Source organism: Ovis aries, chromosome 15 (genome assembly GCF_016772045.2).
Source record: "Ovis aries strain OAR_USU_Benz2616 breed Rambouillet chromosome 15, ARS-UI_Ramb_v3.0, whole genome shotgun sequence".
NCBI lineage: Eukaryota > Metazoa > Chordata > Mammalia > Artiodactyla > Bovidae > Ovis > Ovis aries.
Genome location: NC_056068.1, coordinates 65,266,655 through 65,283,460, shown reverse-complemented (window position 1 = coordinate 65,283,460; position 16,806 = coordinate 65,266,655). Strand labels below are relative to the sequence as shown.

Sequence of the window (16,806 nt, the reverse complement as noted above, 5' to 3'; positions counted from 1 at the left end):
CCTCCCATATAAACCTTTATTATGGGTGACCCACTGGCCTCAGAATAATATCTTTCCAACATGCGACCCCTGCCTACTTCTGTTCCTCCCCCTCACCCCACCCCCAGCTGAGAACAAGGACAGAGAACAGAAGCAGGCAGAGATAAGAGCACAGCTGGGAAGAGACAGGATTAGAGAGATCAAGAAGGATGACACCTTCTGTTATTTCTCTTTTCTTCCAACTACTGACAGATTCGGGGCAAGTGGGATAACCCCTCTGTAGAATGAAGTTTGGTCCTTGATGACAATGAGCCTCCCTGAATATACATGTCATGACACGGAAAAGATATGACATCTTCAAACAACACTCGGGTTCCCTGGACAGAAAACAGCTGTGTCCCTTCAGCCAAAGCAAGGGTTTCCCCTGAGTCATACTCAGAAAAACATCTGGCTGAATCCAGATCGAAAAGCAGATCTAAACTGCAATTGGGTGACCTCCCTCTGAGTCCCAGCTCCTCATTAGGGTGACCCAGATAACAGCCATCAGAATCCCCACCTCACCTTGAAAGCACGACCTTGGCTGCAGTACCACACGACCCCTCACTCCCGCCTCCACACAGGAGCTGAGTGACCTGGGGCAGAAAGCTCACTACATCTGAGCCTTGGTTTGTGCGTTGGCAAATGAGGTTAATTCTCTTCCAGGTAATTCCTTCTGTATTGGTTCCTAGTTCTGCTTAATAAGTTGCCACAAACTAGGTGGCTTGGGCTTCTCAGGTGGCACATGTGGTAAAGAACCTGCCTGCCAATGCAGGAGACACAGAGACTCGGGTTCGATCCCGAGGTCAGGAAAATCCCTGGGAGGAGGGCATGGCAGTATTCTTGCCCGGAGAATCCCATGAACAGAGGAGCATGGTGGGCTACAGTCTGGTCCATAGGGTTGCGAAGAGTCGGACACAACTGAAGCGACTTAGAACACATGAAACAAGAGAAATCTACAATAGCCAAGACACAGAAGCAACCTAAGTGTCCACCAACAGAGGGACTGATAAAGAAGGTGATACATGAACATGATGGAATACGATGGAATATTAGCCATAAAGAAGAAGGAAATAATGCCACTTGAAACCAACATGGATGAACCTGGAGATTATCCTATTAATACTAAGCGAGGTGAGTCAGAGAAAGACAGACAGACACCGTATAATATCACTTATACATGGAATCTAAAAAATGATACAAATGAACTTATATACAAAACATAAGCAGACTCACAGACATAAGAAACAAACTGAAAACTTACAGTACTAACGGGGATGAGGGGAGATAAATTAGGAATTTGGGATTAACATATACACATTACTATATATAAAACAGTAAACAAGGACCTGCTTTATAGCATGGAGAACTCTACTAAATATGTTGTAATAATCTATTAATGGAGAAGAATCTGAAAAGAATACGTGTGTGTGTGTGTGTGTGTGTGTGTGTGTGTGTGTAGGTAGGTATATATAACTGGATCACTTTGCTGTACACTTGAAACTAACATAGAACATTGCAAATTAACTATCCTTCCAAAAAAAAAAAACCCAAATGTATTCTCTTTCAGTTCTGGAGGCTATAAATTAGCGAAGGTATTAGAAGGGCTACACTCTCTCTGAAGGCTCCAGGGAGATGCTTCTTGGCCTCTCTCCTAGCTTCCATGGTGACCAGAAATCCTTGGCGCTCCTTGGCTTGTACAAACATCACTCCAATCTCTGCCTCTGTCTTCACACAGCCATCTCTCTCTGGGTGTATCTGTTTGTGCATCCCCTCCTCTTAAGGACATCAGTCCTTGGAACGTGAGCCCACCCTAACCCAGTAGAATATCACCTTTACTATTAGTACATTTGCAAAGACCCCATTGCCAAATAAGATCGCATCCACAGATACCAGGGGTGAAGACATGAATATATCGTTTTGTGGGGGCGGACATAATTCAACCCACCCAGAAGATGGTGAGAGGGTTCAAGGGATAAGGATGCCAAGCACTAAGAAGGCTGCCAGGGGGCACACAGAGCGCTCACCAAGCCACACAAGGCAGCCGTTTCTCCCACACAGCAGCCAGCCATCTGGAAAGGCCCAGAAGACCAGGCCCCGCTTCTCCACGCCTCGTAAAAACAAAAACCGCAAGAAGCCAAAAGCCAACATGCCTGTATCCTGAGGGCTGATGTGTCGTTAAAACTTTTAAGACACACCATCAGGGTTTGGGACCAAGTCACTGATGTAAATATTTTATCAGTGGGTCTCTGAGCAAACGTATACCCACACGTTGGCCCCACATGTCTGGGAGGAGGAGCAGACGGAAGAGCTGGTCTGCCAGTAAGGAGCCCCACAGGCTGCTGAAAAACGGTTTACCCAAGGTGTGCACCACTGCTTCCAACATCTGGCTGCCTTCCAGCTGTGAGAAACATCCAGACGTGAGGCCCCACAGGGAGCACAGAGAGATAGAGCCCGGACCCGAGGCTGGGTCCTCCTCGGGAGACAGGGAGGCCAAGGAAGTGATGAATAAATCATGGACGCAGCCCAAATGATGATTTGGGACCCAAATGCCCATCACCACAATCAAAGCTGATGCCCACGACTTGAGATTGACTTTGACGGGGCTCATTAAGGCATAAGCTCCTGAGGGTGGATCTTCTCCACGGTTCATGCTAGAAAATTAGCAAGTAAGTGGCCTGGGATAAGTTGGGACCCATTAACCCACTAGCCAGACGGAGCTTCCATTAGAAGAGAAAAATGGCTGAAAATCTGAAAACCGTTCTTGGGCAGCCATTCAAAGACTGCATTATGAGTTTTCCGGGAGGGCCTTCAAGGGGTTCAGGCCAATGGGAGAGAGGGCAGCCACACAGCTGGGGGAGAGTCGGGCCTGGACCAGGAAACGCAGGGGCCCCCAACACATCACGACTGTTACTCCAAATACAGAAGTCACCCTTTAGGTTCCAAACAGCAGGTGGACGCCAACTCTGCGATCTGGCTGTGAGGTGACTTGGGTACCTCCAACCTCTGCAGCTGCAGTTTCCTCATCTATAAAATGGGGATAACAGTGCCTCTGCCTCCCAGAGACATTTTATGAGGGTTACGTGAGAGATCTCTCATGATGTACCTCTGGCAGGCGCTACATAAATGTCAGACTCTCCCTCTCCCTTCCACTTCTCTCCCTCATCTCTCAGGCATGTCTCGCGCTCCTGTGTTCTCAGGAGGCCTCCCCAGTTCCTCTCAACATTGGCAGGGCTCCCTGTCACAGTAAACCCTCCCTAAATCCTAAATCCTAAAGACTCACATACTGAAAGCCAGTTACCAACACCCTCCCGCGGCCCCCAGTCTCTGCCTCCAGTTTCCTTCCCCTGCAGTCACACCTCGGGACAGCAGAGCCTCCACCCACGGTTCCCAAGTGCACGCCGCAAGAACACCTTGGTCCACTGCAAAGCATTCAGCGGTCAGCAATGAAATCAGAAATGGAAGGAACAGTTGCTTCAGTTCTTCTTAGAATTAAACTTACCCCAATTAAAGGAACAGCCTTTGTTCTGAGAATGAGACACTCCGAAACTGTAGAATTAAAATGTGATTTCTATTATAAAATGGCAGTGCTAGAATAAAAAAGGTGATTTTTTTCATTGGATCAAATAAAAGTAAATGAGGCAACATGAGAAGTCTAACCTTTCTTGGTTTACTTTTCATTATTTTCCTGGTCCATTAATTCAAGCATGGGAGTCACCCAACAATGCCCATCAGTGGTACATGGCTGCCTCCACTTCCTCCCCAGCTCAAGGTCTTAACCTAATTTACAAACTCAGCTCCTGCTCTTGCCATTCAGGGGAAACTGCTCACTCCAAGGTCTCCAAATTCAGACCTCTTCCTGAATCTGACAGCCCAAGACAGGCCCTCATTACTCAGATTACCCCAGTCTTTCCAAACGGATTTGATCAACGTAAGGGCTTCCCAAGGCTGAGCACAAAAGCCTGAGCTCTCACTGGCATCTTTGATCATCACTGTCATCACGACCCTACCACCAAAGCACAGGCCCTGCTGCTAATACAGCCCAGGGTCCACAGATTAGCTCTCACCCAAGTCCAGACGAGTTGATTCACTTCACTTCTCTGAGCATCAGTCTCCTACTAGATGAAGCCATGATGGTGAACGTCCTTATTTCACAGGGATCTTGAGAACGTGCCTGGGACACAGTCAGTGCCATTAACTAGAACGCAGCTAAGCAGAAGCAGTCTTCATAATAGATAGGCCCTTTTCCCAGCTCTATCTCCCACTGCTCCTTGAAACTCCTACAAAACTGTATCCCTGGTGGCTCCCCAGATACACCGTACACCTTCCCACCTCTGGGACTCTGCCCTTGCCAACTTGGAATTCCAGCCTTACTCCCACTCTTTCACCCAAGCTTATATCAGGGACCTCCTTCACAACCCCTGTGTGTCCATCACAGTCAGAAGAGGTGTGATCCTCCTCTGAACTCAGGCAGCATCGGGTCTGAGTCATTCTCCTAAATGCATCACTCAGCATGATCACATACGCCTTACTCAGACCTACGTGCACATCTTCCCTCTTGTGCTAAATACTCAGTTAAGGTCAGGGAAGCTCTGCACACCCACCAGTACCTGCCACAGGGCCTCACAAGTAGGGGAACAATAAGTAATTGATCTAAGAAGCCAGTGACCATACCCACTAGACCAATCTAAAAAGAGAAGCAGGGACTTCCCTGGTGGTCCAAAGGCTAACACTTTGCACTCCCAATACTGGGGGCCCAGATTCGATCCCTGGTCACAAAACTAGATCCCACAGGCTACAATTTAGGCATGCTGCAACTAAAAATCCCATGTGCCACAACTAAGACCTATTCATTTGGTACAACCAAATTAATAAACAAAAATATATTTTAAAAAAAAACAACAAAAAAACCATATATGGTCATCTCAATAGACGCAGAAAAAAGTAAAATAGAGAAGTAGATGTAATGTGATGACCTCCTATGTCTAACGCTGAACTTCTTCCCAGAACAAAAGACAGTATGTTCATATAGATGTATAAACACACACGTCTGTATAAGGGCTATGTATGTGTGTGTGGATACATTTACATGTATACGAACACAAATATGTTCATCCCCAAATCCCAGGCAATACAAATGAATAGTAATTAAAATTCGAATCCAATGGGATTGAAATCCATTGTCCCCACAGGCTGGCCCATCCTCTGTCCACAGATCTGGCTAATGGTCGGTACATGACTCAACTCTGCTCTTCCATTAACATTTACAACTTTGCACTCTGATTTCCGTGTTGTTTCAATTATGTCTTCTTTTGGTTTCGTCTTTACCATGTTATTTCCCTCCCTTCACTCAAGTCACCCTTTCCATGTGGCATTGCTATTTATTTGTTTTACAAAGCCAGCCTTTTACTCTCTTTGTTCCCTGTTCCCCTGGGTTTCCGGAACACTAAATGGCCTTTGTATGATGCCCTATGTGTGCAAATAACTCAAGTCCAGAGAGAGTTCAATTTCATTCCATTCTGCTCGCATCCTCCATCTCTCAAATAAATGAAAATTATTTAAACAGACAAGGGAATAGCCTGTGTGTCTTCCTCTAAATGTACTTAGAGGAAGGGCATTCCTATTTCAAAATCTTTGAGGCTCTTTTGTTCACCTTAGGAACTCATTTAAAAGGAGGTGCTCCAGAGAACCAGGAAACTTAATGAACCGCCCAGAAGCAAGCTGTTCATTTCCTTGAAGTCAGAGCAGAACCAATATATGGAAAATTATCATCAGTTACTTAGTCTGCACGATGGCCCCACAGGGTGTGTATACCCTCTTTGATATAAAAATAGAAAAAAAGGATTCTGTAGAGGCAAAAGAGACTGCGATGAGCCATCTGAACTTGCAGCAGACCTACGACATATCCAGAATTCTCAGGACTCTCCTTCCAGTGTCTAACTTAGCACTGACCCTTCAGAATGTCCTAGGTCATAAAGAGGAGTACTCTCTAGAACTTGGAGACAAGCTCAAATGCAAACTCCAAATACTTGGGTATTTCAAAGTCATCAAAGGAAAAAAAAGCTCTGAATATGTTTCAGAAAAGCCAAGAAGGCAAAGAAAAAATATCTCGGGGAGAGAGGAAATGGGAAGAATGATTTTTCAAAGTCAGTGTGAAAATGAGTCAGAAACACCTGATTTCATGGTTGGTGACCAGATATTTCAGGAATGAAAATGCCAGGTGGACCAAGAGTCCTCATTTCGTGTTTCAAGACCACCACAGGAATCACAAAGGTCCCTGGTTGAAAACATTCCCATTGCTCCTAAAGTAAAACTCAATAGTCTTAACAGAGTCTGCCGTGCAGGCAAACTGAAGTTCATACCTAAGTAGAAATCCATACATTCACTCAACAACCATTCACTGAGCTCCCACTTCCGTACCAGGATTGGGAATTCAGACATAGACAACACCCCCAGCCCTCAAACCCAGCCTCAGAGCACGAATTAGTAAGCATGTGGTGATGCTGCAGAAGTACCAGGCACTGAGAGTAAGTACCTTGCATGCACGACCTCATCCACTCTCCCCAAGAATGCTATAGTATCTCCCTTTTCCAGGGAAAGAGCTCATAGAGGTACAGAGAGGCTCTGTAACTGGCCTAAGGTGACATAATCAGGATCTGAACCCGGACCACGTAATTCAAGAGCCTGCCTGCCTTCCGAGCCATTGCTCCTCAAAACCTCCACCAGAAGTGGGGTCTAGAAAGTGGCTCCCCACTGTTTTGCTGGTTTTCTCACCAGGGAGCACCCTTAGTTCAGTGATCTCAGTAGCTTTCACAAAGCAAAACACCAACCAAGATAGAGAACCCCAGACCTGCCTTGGAGAAGCTGAGCCCTAATAGGAGCATCCAGAATCCACGTAGAAGGCAAACATTCAACCCTCCAGCAGAATTAGACCTGATTCCCCAGCCCTAGGGCTTCCCGGTGGCTCAGTGGTAAAGAATCCACCTGCCAAGTAGGAAACGCAGGTCCAGTGCCTGGGTGGGGAAGATCCCCTGGAGAAGGGCATGGCAACCCTACTCCAGTCTTCCTGTCTGGAGAATCCCATGAGCAGAGAAGCCTGGTGGACTACAGTCCACGGGGTCGCAAAAGAGTTGGATGCAACTGAGTGACTAAACAATAGTAACAACAACCCAGCCTAAGGCCTGGAGTTCCAGACCTGGAAATTCTTGCCACAGCATCCCTGGAGCAACCACCTCTTTTTCGCACCTGTGCCAAACGTCCTCCCAGTTCTCCAGCTACATCCAACCAAGGGACTTGGAGTTGGTGGGGGGGGCAAGGTAGAGCGGCCTGGCCACAGCCTACCACACTCCCCTCACTAGGAAAGGACATGGAAACCACAGTAAGTTACCACTTTGGGCCTTGGGGAAACTAATTAAGAACTCAAGTCTAAATATTGGAAGAAATGTGGGAAAGCAAGTGCTCTCATAAACCACTAATGACAGTATACATGGGTAGGGCCAGTTCAGAGGGTAAGCTGGCACATTGAGACAGGCAGAGGATGTGCAAACCCTTTGATCCAAGATTTTACTCTGAGAATATTATGAAGCCCTGCTCTGGGTGCACAAGGATTTTCACTGCAGTGTGGCTGGTCATGGTCACGACCTAAATGCCCTCTTAAGAGATGACTGAAAGGGAATTGTGCTGGGAAAGTAGGGGTTGAAGCCAAACAGCCAAATTCTGTCATCAGGAAGTGTGTCAGGGTTCAGCAAAGCAAGAATGATAAAAAGAAAAATCTCAGTCTTTGTACCCAACAATGATTGCTTGCATCTTACCAACGAAAATGATGAAGATCTGGTTGCTGGACTTGGTTGCAAAGGTCATGCTGTTGGTAACATCCCTCTTTAAGGTTGTCCAAGGGGCCAATGTCTCTTTTTTGGCCTTATACAAAGTCAAGAAGAAAAAACCAAGATCATAAGTTTTGATGATCTTGAAAAATTGTTTCATCATGAAAACACGATAGTAATAAATTTTCATATGCCAAAAACAGATGAGTGAACAAATTTTATTCTCTTCATACAATGAGACACCCTAGAGCAATTTAAAAAATGTGGTAACAGGGATAAGCCTCAAAATTACAAGAATAAATGAAAAAAGTAAATTGCAAAAGTACACACAGAATGATAACCTTGTGTATACTTTAAAATACTATGCATTGGAAAGAGATGTACACAAATGTGAGGAAAGATTCAAGCATGGACAGAGAGGCTATATGCCAACATGAGGATAATAGTGACCTCTGAGCAGAAGAGAAGGAAATGAGACGAGGGACACTCTTTGATAGTATCTGTAGTACAGTTTTCTTTAAGAAATCAGAGTCTAAATGGCAAATGTTAAAAATTGGATAGATCTGTGTGACAGGTACATTTGTATTTGTTATATTATTCTTGGTTCTTTTATGATGTTTGAGAGGTCCCAGAATTTAATATAATTGAAAAGCATGTATTTCGAAACACCCAGGCTAGTCTTATAATCATTTAGGTTTAAGAACCACTCAAGCATAAGGAACAAGCATAAGTAGAATACCACATGTGAAATTCAACATGAACAGAAGCAATGGAGAGGCAGTCATTAAGAAGCGAGATTACGGAAAATTATTCAGCCGTAAAAAAAGGAGGAAATCGAGCCATTTGGGAAAATGCGGATGGACCTTGGGGGCATTATGCTAAGTGAAATAGGTTCGGACAGAGAAAAACAAGTACTATATGAGCTCACCTACATGCGGAACCTTTAAAAACCCGAACTCACAGAAACCGAAAAGGCTAGTGTTTGCCAGAGGCAGAGGGTGGGATGGGGAGGTGGGGGAAACGAACAGTGGTCAAAAAGGAACAAACTTCCAGTTTTACTCTTAACTCCTGGGGATGTAATATACAGCACGGTTAACAATACTGTATTGTGTGTATTGTGTATTTGAAAGTTGCTAAGGGAGTACAACTTAAAAGTTCTCACCACAAGAAGAAAAAACTGCAATTATGTGAAGTGATGAGTGTTAACTAAACTTACTGCGCTAATCATTTCACAATAAACACACATGTAAAGTTTTGGGAGGAAAAAAAGAGAAATGAGATTCACTCTGTGTTGGGAGTGGGCTAAGGGAGGAAAGCTTTCTAGACAGGGAACATCAGTAATAGAGTTCTGAAAGGCGAATGGGAATCTTTCTCTGAAACTCTGTACAAACACAGGCATAGCTTCAATCAACAGTGAGACCAGACAGCAAGCAAGGGTATACACTGCAGACATAAGGCTGCATTTAGCTGTGGGGGGAGGAACAAGCTAGGAAACCCTTCTCAGTCAAGCTGGCAGGAATCATTGGCTAAAATTCCAGCAAGAACTCAGGATCACTTAGACTTAGATACCATCTGCCAAGGAAATCAGCGCAAGGGTCCTCTCTATCAGTTCACCCCGTGCCAAGGCAGACAGCAGGTTCCTGAAGAGGCATGGGTGCCTGGAGGCCTGATGTTGCTGGAAGGGACGGGGAGGAGGATCCATCATGACAGAGCCCTCCTCCACAGCATCCACGAAGGTCTGCAAACCAGACTAAGGCAGAGCACACAAACGAACTGATTACTAATGCAGTGTGGTTTCAGCCTTTTTTCCTCCCCTTAGGTAACATTTCCCACCCATTTGAATGGGGGAGGGGTATAATGGCTTGCTCTGCACATAACCCTTGTAAATCATTGCTGGAAAATATGGGGGAGAGTTAATTTATGGGAAGGGGTGGGTTGAAGTGTCTGGCAGACTAGAAGGTCCAAAGCTAAGCAACAGGCCTTAAAACAAAAAAGCAATAGTAACACCAACGACCAGGTCAGGCACCCAGGGTCCTGAGAATACCTGCAGAATTCAACGTTTGACTGAAATCAAATCTCTAGCTTTTGGTGAATGAGGGCAAGCCCGGCCAGATTTGACGGAATTTAGAAAAATGAAGAAATGCTATGCTGTGTCCCAAGTACCAAGCGGAGGACTTAATCATACATACTACAAATCTGAGTCATTCTGTTTCTTAAGAATTCTCTTTCCACAGAAGAATTCTTCTTTGGATGTGATGCCACCCGATAGAACTTCCTATGATGATTAAAAAAAAAAAAAAGTCCAATATCTGAGCTGCCCAATAAAGTAGTCACTAGCCACAGAGGGTTACTGAGTACTTGCAATATGCCTGCACGGTGTGATAGAAGAATTTGATTCTTCACTTTATTTAATCTTAACTAATTTAAATAGCCACCTGTGGCAAGTGGGTATAATATTGGAGAGCATCTTTTTGAGTATCTGCATAGTATTCTAGCACACTGATAATTCACCCCTTCTAGGAAGCATTGGAGAAGGCAATGGCACCCCACTCCAGTACTCTTGCCTGGAAAATCCCATGGATGGAGGAGCCTGGTAGGCTGCAGTCCATGGGGTCGCTAAGAGTTGGACGCGACGGAGCGACTTCACTTTCACTTTTCACTTTCATGCATTGGAGAAGGAAATGGCAACCCACTCCAGTGTTCTTGCCTGGAGAATCCCAGGGACGGGGGAGCCTGGTGGGCTGCCGTCTATGGGGTCGCACAGAGTCGGACACGACTTAGCAGCAGCAGGAAGCATTAGTTTCCAGCCTTTCACCATTAAAAACAAAGCTCACACACACATCCTCATAGCTGAGTCTCTGTATACATCCCAAACTATTTCACGAGGATGAAGTCCTAGAAGTGGAATTGTGGAGTCAACTGGGAAGTATGCATCTGGGCTTTTCCTACATAGCAAGCTCACCCACTTACAGTAACACAGATGTGTACAGAATTTTACCTATTACCAGCTGCTGTCACATACACGATTCCTGAAGGATCCTCAATGACCACCAGGTAAAATCAGATGGGGCAGGGAAGAGCAGCCCACATGGACTGACAAGGAAACAAGCTGTGAAAAAGCACACTGCCGGTTTGATTGGTTTAGAGAATTTTTATAGCCAACATCAAAAGAATCCACCCAGCCAGTCTGGGATGTTAGGCCATTTGTTCTTCTACATCAGTTTAGCGAGGAAAAATGCCAATGCTATATTCACAAGTGGAAAAATACGAAATTATATTCTCCATATGATTAAAACTACATAAAAATCAAAGAAAATAAACCAATGTATTAACAGTCTTTAGGTCATAGAACTATAAGGTATGTTTTTCTAAATTCTTGTCCAAATTTTGACAATAAACCTGGATAATTATTTAAATAACACTTAGTTATATTAGTGAGCAATAATAAAAGCTAAGTGCCTCCCATGTATTATCTCAATTAAAATATTTCTACTTGGGAAGGTTCATTCAGTTCAATTCAGCTCAGTCGCTCAGTCGTGTCCGCCTCTTTGCGACCCCATGAACCTCAGCACACCAGGCCTCCCTGTCTATCAACAACTCCTGGAGTTCACCCAAACCCATGTCCACTGAGTCGGTGATGTCATAACCATCTCATCCTCTGTCGTCCCCTTCTCCTCTTGCCCTCAATCTTTTCCAGCATCAGGGTCTTTTCAAATGAGTCAGCTCTTCACATCAAGTGTCCAAAGTACTGGAGTTTCAGCTTCAACATCAGTCCTTCCAAAGAACACCCAGGACTGATCTCCTTTAGAATGAGCTGGTTGGATCTCCTTGCAGTCCAAGGGACTCTCAAGAGTCTTCTCCAAAACTACAATTCAAAAACATCAGTTCTTCGGGCTCAGCTTTCTTTATAGTCCAACTTTCACATCCATACATGACCACTGGAAAAACCATAGCCTTGACTAGATCGACCTTTGTTGACAAAGTGATGTCTCTCCTTTTTAATATGCTGTCTAGGTTGGCTATAACTTTCCTTCCAAGGAGTAAGTGTCTTTTAATGTCATGGCTGTAATCACCATCTGCAGTGATTTTGGAGTCCAGAAAAATAAAGTCTGACACTGCTTCCACTGTTTCCCCATCTATTTGCCATGAAGTGATGGCACTGGATGCCATGATCTTCGTTTTCTGAATGTTGAGCTTTAAGCCAACTTTTTCACTCTCCTCTTTCACTTTCATTAAGAGATTCTTTAGTTCCTCTTCACTTTCCACCATAAGGGTGGTGTCCCTTATTATCCCTATTTATAGATGAAGACACAGTGGGCAGGAAAAAGTTGAAGAAACCTGGCCAAAGCTGAGGCAGTGAGTTGGGATTTCAACCCAGGCTGGTCACATCAGTGCATCTCAAACTTTAATTCAAGTCAGAATCACTCAAGGATCTTCTTAAAATGCAGGTTCTGATTCAGGTGATGCAGATGCTGTTGGCCTGGAAACCCACATTGTGAGTAGCAAAGCTCTTACACCATAATCCCACGATAATACTACCATTTTAAGGAGAAAATACACAATACTCGACCAGGAAAATGGTTTCTAATAATTTAAATAATATCAATGCTTTCTAAGATATAAAAGCAAAAATAGCCTTTTCTTTTCAATCTCTTTTGCACAGCCTCCTTTTCTATCCATATGGCAGGCCTTAAACTGCTCTTGTAAATTCCCACCCATAGACGCTGGTGCCAGATTTAGCCCAAGTCGAAGCTTAATCAACCTTCTCATCTCATTAGCAGGGAGGATTTTATCCCCAAAGCTTCCGAAACCAAACACTTCCACAAACCCAGGGAGCAACTGTGTGGAGAAAAGACACCCTAGGGGTGTCCCGAGGAGGCCACTTGTCTCACCCACCGCTCCTCACTGCAGACACTCATCATCGAGTCTCCAGCACATTTTGGTGGCTCAGATGGTGAAGAATCTGCCTGCAATGTACGAGACCGGGTCTGATCCCTGGGTCAAGAAAATCCCCTGGAGAAGCAAATGACTACCCACTCCAGTATTCTTGCCTGGAGAATCCCATGGACAGAGGAGCCTGGTGGGCTACAGTCCACGGGGTCGCAAAGAGTCAGACACCACTGACTAACACACCACTATTTCCACAGACCTTTTCTTTGAAATGTTAACATTAGGTACTCTGTAAATATTTTAACCTTCCAAAATTTGGCAAGCACTCACTAATTTTATCCAAGAAGCTTCAAAATTCTTTAATTATATCTCTAATTCTTCATGTCTGTTTACATGCGATTATCAGATACTTGTTGTTTAATGAAACCTTTGCCATTTGCAGTATCCCTGTTTATCTATCTTACTGCTCCAGTTCAGTTCAGTCGCTCAGTCGTGTCCGACTCTTTGCGACCACATGAATCGCAGCACGCCAGGCCTCCCTGTCCATCACCAACTCCCGGAGTTCACTCAGACTCATGTCCATCAAGTCCGTGATGCCATCCAGCCATCTCATCTCGGTCGTCCCCTTCTCCTCCTGCCCCCAATCCCTCCCAACATCAGAGTCTTTTCCAATGAGTCAACTCTTCGCGTGAGGTGGCCAAAGTACTGGAGCTTCAGCTTTAGCATCATTCCTTCCAAAGAAATCCCAGGGCTGATCTCCTTCAGAATGGACTGGTTGGATCTCCTTGCAGTCCAAGGGACTCTCAAGAGTCTTCTCCAACACCACAGTTCAAAAGCATCAATTCTTTGGCGCTCAGCCTTCTTCACAGTCCAATTCTCACATCCATACATGACCACTGGAAAAACCATAGCCTTGACTAGACGGATCTTAGTCGGCAAAGCAATGTCTCTGCTTTTGAATATGCTATCTAGGTTGGTCATAACTTTTCTTCCAAGGAGTAAGCGTCTTTTAATTTCATGGCTGCAGTCACCATCTGCAGTGATATTGGAGCCAAAAAAAATAGAGTCTGACACTGTTTCCACTGTTTCCCCATCTATTTCCCATGAAGTGATGGGAACGGATGCCATGATCTTCATTTTCTGAATGTTGAGCTTTAGGCCAACTTTTTCACTCTCCTCTTTCACTTTCATCAAGAGGCTTTTAGCTCCTCTTCACTTTCTGCCATAAGGGTGGTGTCATCTGCATATCTGAGGTTATTGATATTTCTCCTGGCAATCTTGATTCCAGGTTGTGTTTCTTCCAGTCTAGCGTTTCTCATGATGTACTCTGCATAGAAGTTAAAGAAGCAGGGTGACAATATACAGCCTTGACATACTCCTTTTCCTATTTGAAACCAGTCTGTTGTTCCATGTCCAGTTCTAACTGCTGCTTCCTGACCTGCATACAGACTTCTCAAGAGGCAGGTCAGGTGGTCTGGTATTCCCATCTCTTGAAGAATTTTCCACAGTTTATTGTGATCCACACAGTCAAAGGCTTTGGCATAGTCAATAAAGCAGAAATAGATGGTTTTCTGAAACTCTCTTGCTTTTCCCATGATCCAGCGGATGTTGGCAATTATCTCTGGTTCCTCTGCCTTTTCTAAAACCAGCTTGAACATCAGGAAGTTCACGGTTCTCGTATTGCTGAAGCCTGGCTTGGAGAATTTTGAGCATTACTTTACTAGCATGTGAGATGAGTGTAATTGTACGGTAGTTTGAGCATTCTTTGGCATTGCCTTTCTTTGGGATTGGAATGAAAACTGACCTTTTCCAGTCCTGTGGCCACTGCTGAGTTTACCAAATTTGCTGGCATATTGAGTGCAGCACTTTCACAGCATCATCTTTCAGGATTTGAAATAGCTCAACTGGAATTCCATCACCTCCACTAGCTTTGTTCGTAGCGATGCTTTCCAAGGCCCACACAATTACTTATCTGATACTGCAAAAGAAGCCTTGGCATATAGGATTTTATTTCCCTAACTTCCCACTCTATGTCTCTTGAAGTTTACTACATCTCCTATGAAGAATAGCTGGGTGATTTTTTTCACAAGAGTTACTGACATTTTTCTGTACACTTGGTCTTATAATTGATGTATTTCTATCATCCTCCACTTCCCTCTAAGATTATATTGATTGATGCGCTTCCTTCCTCGAATCATTTGTGTTGTCTCAGTAGCAAGTTTTACTTCCTTTTAGATTAGGCCAGAAGATAACCTTAAGTTTCTTATTATTTAACGTTTTTAATACTGATATTTCATGAGACAGAACTGTTTTCAACTCTTTCCTCCCAGTAACTTCTCATATTGGTTAAGTAAACTGTGTAAACTCCCTTCAAGTGGAATTAAGAGGCACAGCAATTTTCATTCACCCTTTTTATATGCCACATGCTAGACTTGTCTAATTTATCACAGGACTTTAAAACTGCTTTCCTCTACAGGAAATGGTTTCCTTTAAAACCATTTTCCTCTACAAGCGCTCTTTCTTTCTGCCATTTTCTTTTAAGCCACAGGCGTCTCTAGTATGAAGATCTCTGCAGGTCTTTGATGCCTAATGAGACTGTTTCAAAGTCTAGAGCAGAAACAATGCATCACCAAAGGGCAACATCTCAATTTCCTCCTTCCCTCAACTGCTTCTCCTCTTCAAAGTCACAGTCGCTTATCTTGAGCGATCACCACGGTGCCTTCCAGGTAACTTACAGGAGATCCTATTGTGTGACTGACGCTAAGCCAAGCCCTGACTCAGGCGCTGGACTATAACACCAAATAAGATGGACACTAAAGAAACATGCATGACCCCATCCTGCCTCGCGGAATTCAAATCACTCAAGAATGGGAGAGTTCTTTCTTCTGCTCAGGATTATTGCTAAATTACACTTTCTGGGTACTTTCAAAAGGTCCTGAGATGGCCCCCTCAGTGATGGACAATGTTCCTTTCCTTGAATATACAGTCCAACTCCCAGTTTCTCTGGTATGTTTCTTATTCAAAAAATCAAGCACCCTTAGTATATTTTTGACATCTGTTAGCTTTTCCTGGATTGTCATTATCGTCAGCTTGGGCAACACAGATGAACTCTGAGCATGCTAAATCTTCCCCTACTACATTGCTGCTGCCTTTCATAGGTTCCACAGATGTTTATTGCTTCTCTGCAACATTTACAAGGTTAGTGCAATCTTTAATTACTGTAGATTATTCTTGATGAGCCTTTCTCTTCTACAGCACTTACCATCCGCTCTTGACAGTCCTGCCATGCCACACCCCTGCCAGCTGAGCGCCCTCCTATCATGCCTTTTAATCAAATTTTATAAAATCTGCTTTTGAAGCCCCCATTCAGTTCTGTTCGGGTTTCTCTTAGCATCAACCATTTTTTACAGCTTTGGATTTTTTTCTGATGAAATTTTTACTAATGAAACACCCCCTGCTACTAATCACTCTTCCATCGTCCCCAAACTCCCCCATCTTTATTTTTATAATAAAAACCAAGCTAAATTTAGCACTTTCCAAACCAATTGAGAAGGTTTCTTTTTCAACCGAGCTACAAGTGTCACAAGGGCTCACTTCTCAGCCATGTCCAATTAGTTCTCCTAGAGAACACTGCCCTGATTCAAGGCAGAAGCTGAAGAAAAATGTTCCAGGAAGGCCATCAAAGACAGCACACTTGTGATACCCCCAAAGCTAACCTCACTGGGCCTTATAATAACGAGAACAGATTTTTAATGCAATAAAATTACACACCTTTTATGTTTGCATTTCTCTCTGCCAACAGACACACGAGTGTCCCACATGGAACGCTGGCACCTTGGGTCAGCACGTCTTCTAAATCGAGTTATTCATATGGGCCATGCCCCTCCAGCACCCAGTTCCAGAGGCAGCTAACTGGCCATCCCCCTCTCAGCAGCCTCCCTCCAGGCCAGAGACAACCCTGGTCTTCAGTCTCACCATGTCGCCTGTCAAAAACCACAGCCGGACTTGAGCACCTGCAAATTCACCCAGTTTACAGTCCCCTGGTAGCACAAAGACTCATTAAAAAGAGAGACAGGTT

General features: G+C 44.3%; 1 protein-coding gene across 4 annotated transcripts in view; it reads right to left on the bottom strand.

The window, feature by feature from the left end:
* Positions 1-16,806, bottom strand: part of LDLRAD3 (low density lipoprotein receptor class A domain containing 3) — a 270,972-nt gene that overhangs the window by 243,817 nt on the left and 10,349 nt on the right. The window contains exon 2 of one of the 4 annotated variants that reach the window (XM_042233361.1): positions 7,827-7,932. The exons of the other annotated variants lie outside the window; for them this stretch is intronic. Within the exon in view, the coding sequence (XP_042089295.1) occupies positions 7,827-7,875 (49 nt within the window). The 5' untranslated portion in view covers positions 7,876-7,932. The remainder of the gene's footprint in view (positions 1-7,826; positions 7,933-16,806) is intronic. 4 annotated transcript variants of the gene reach the window in all.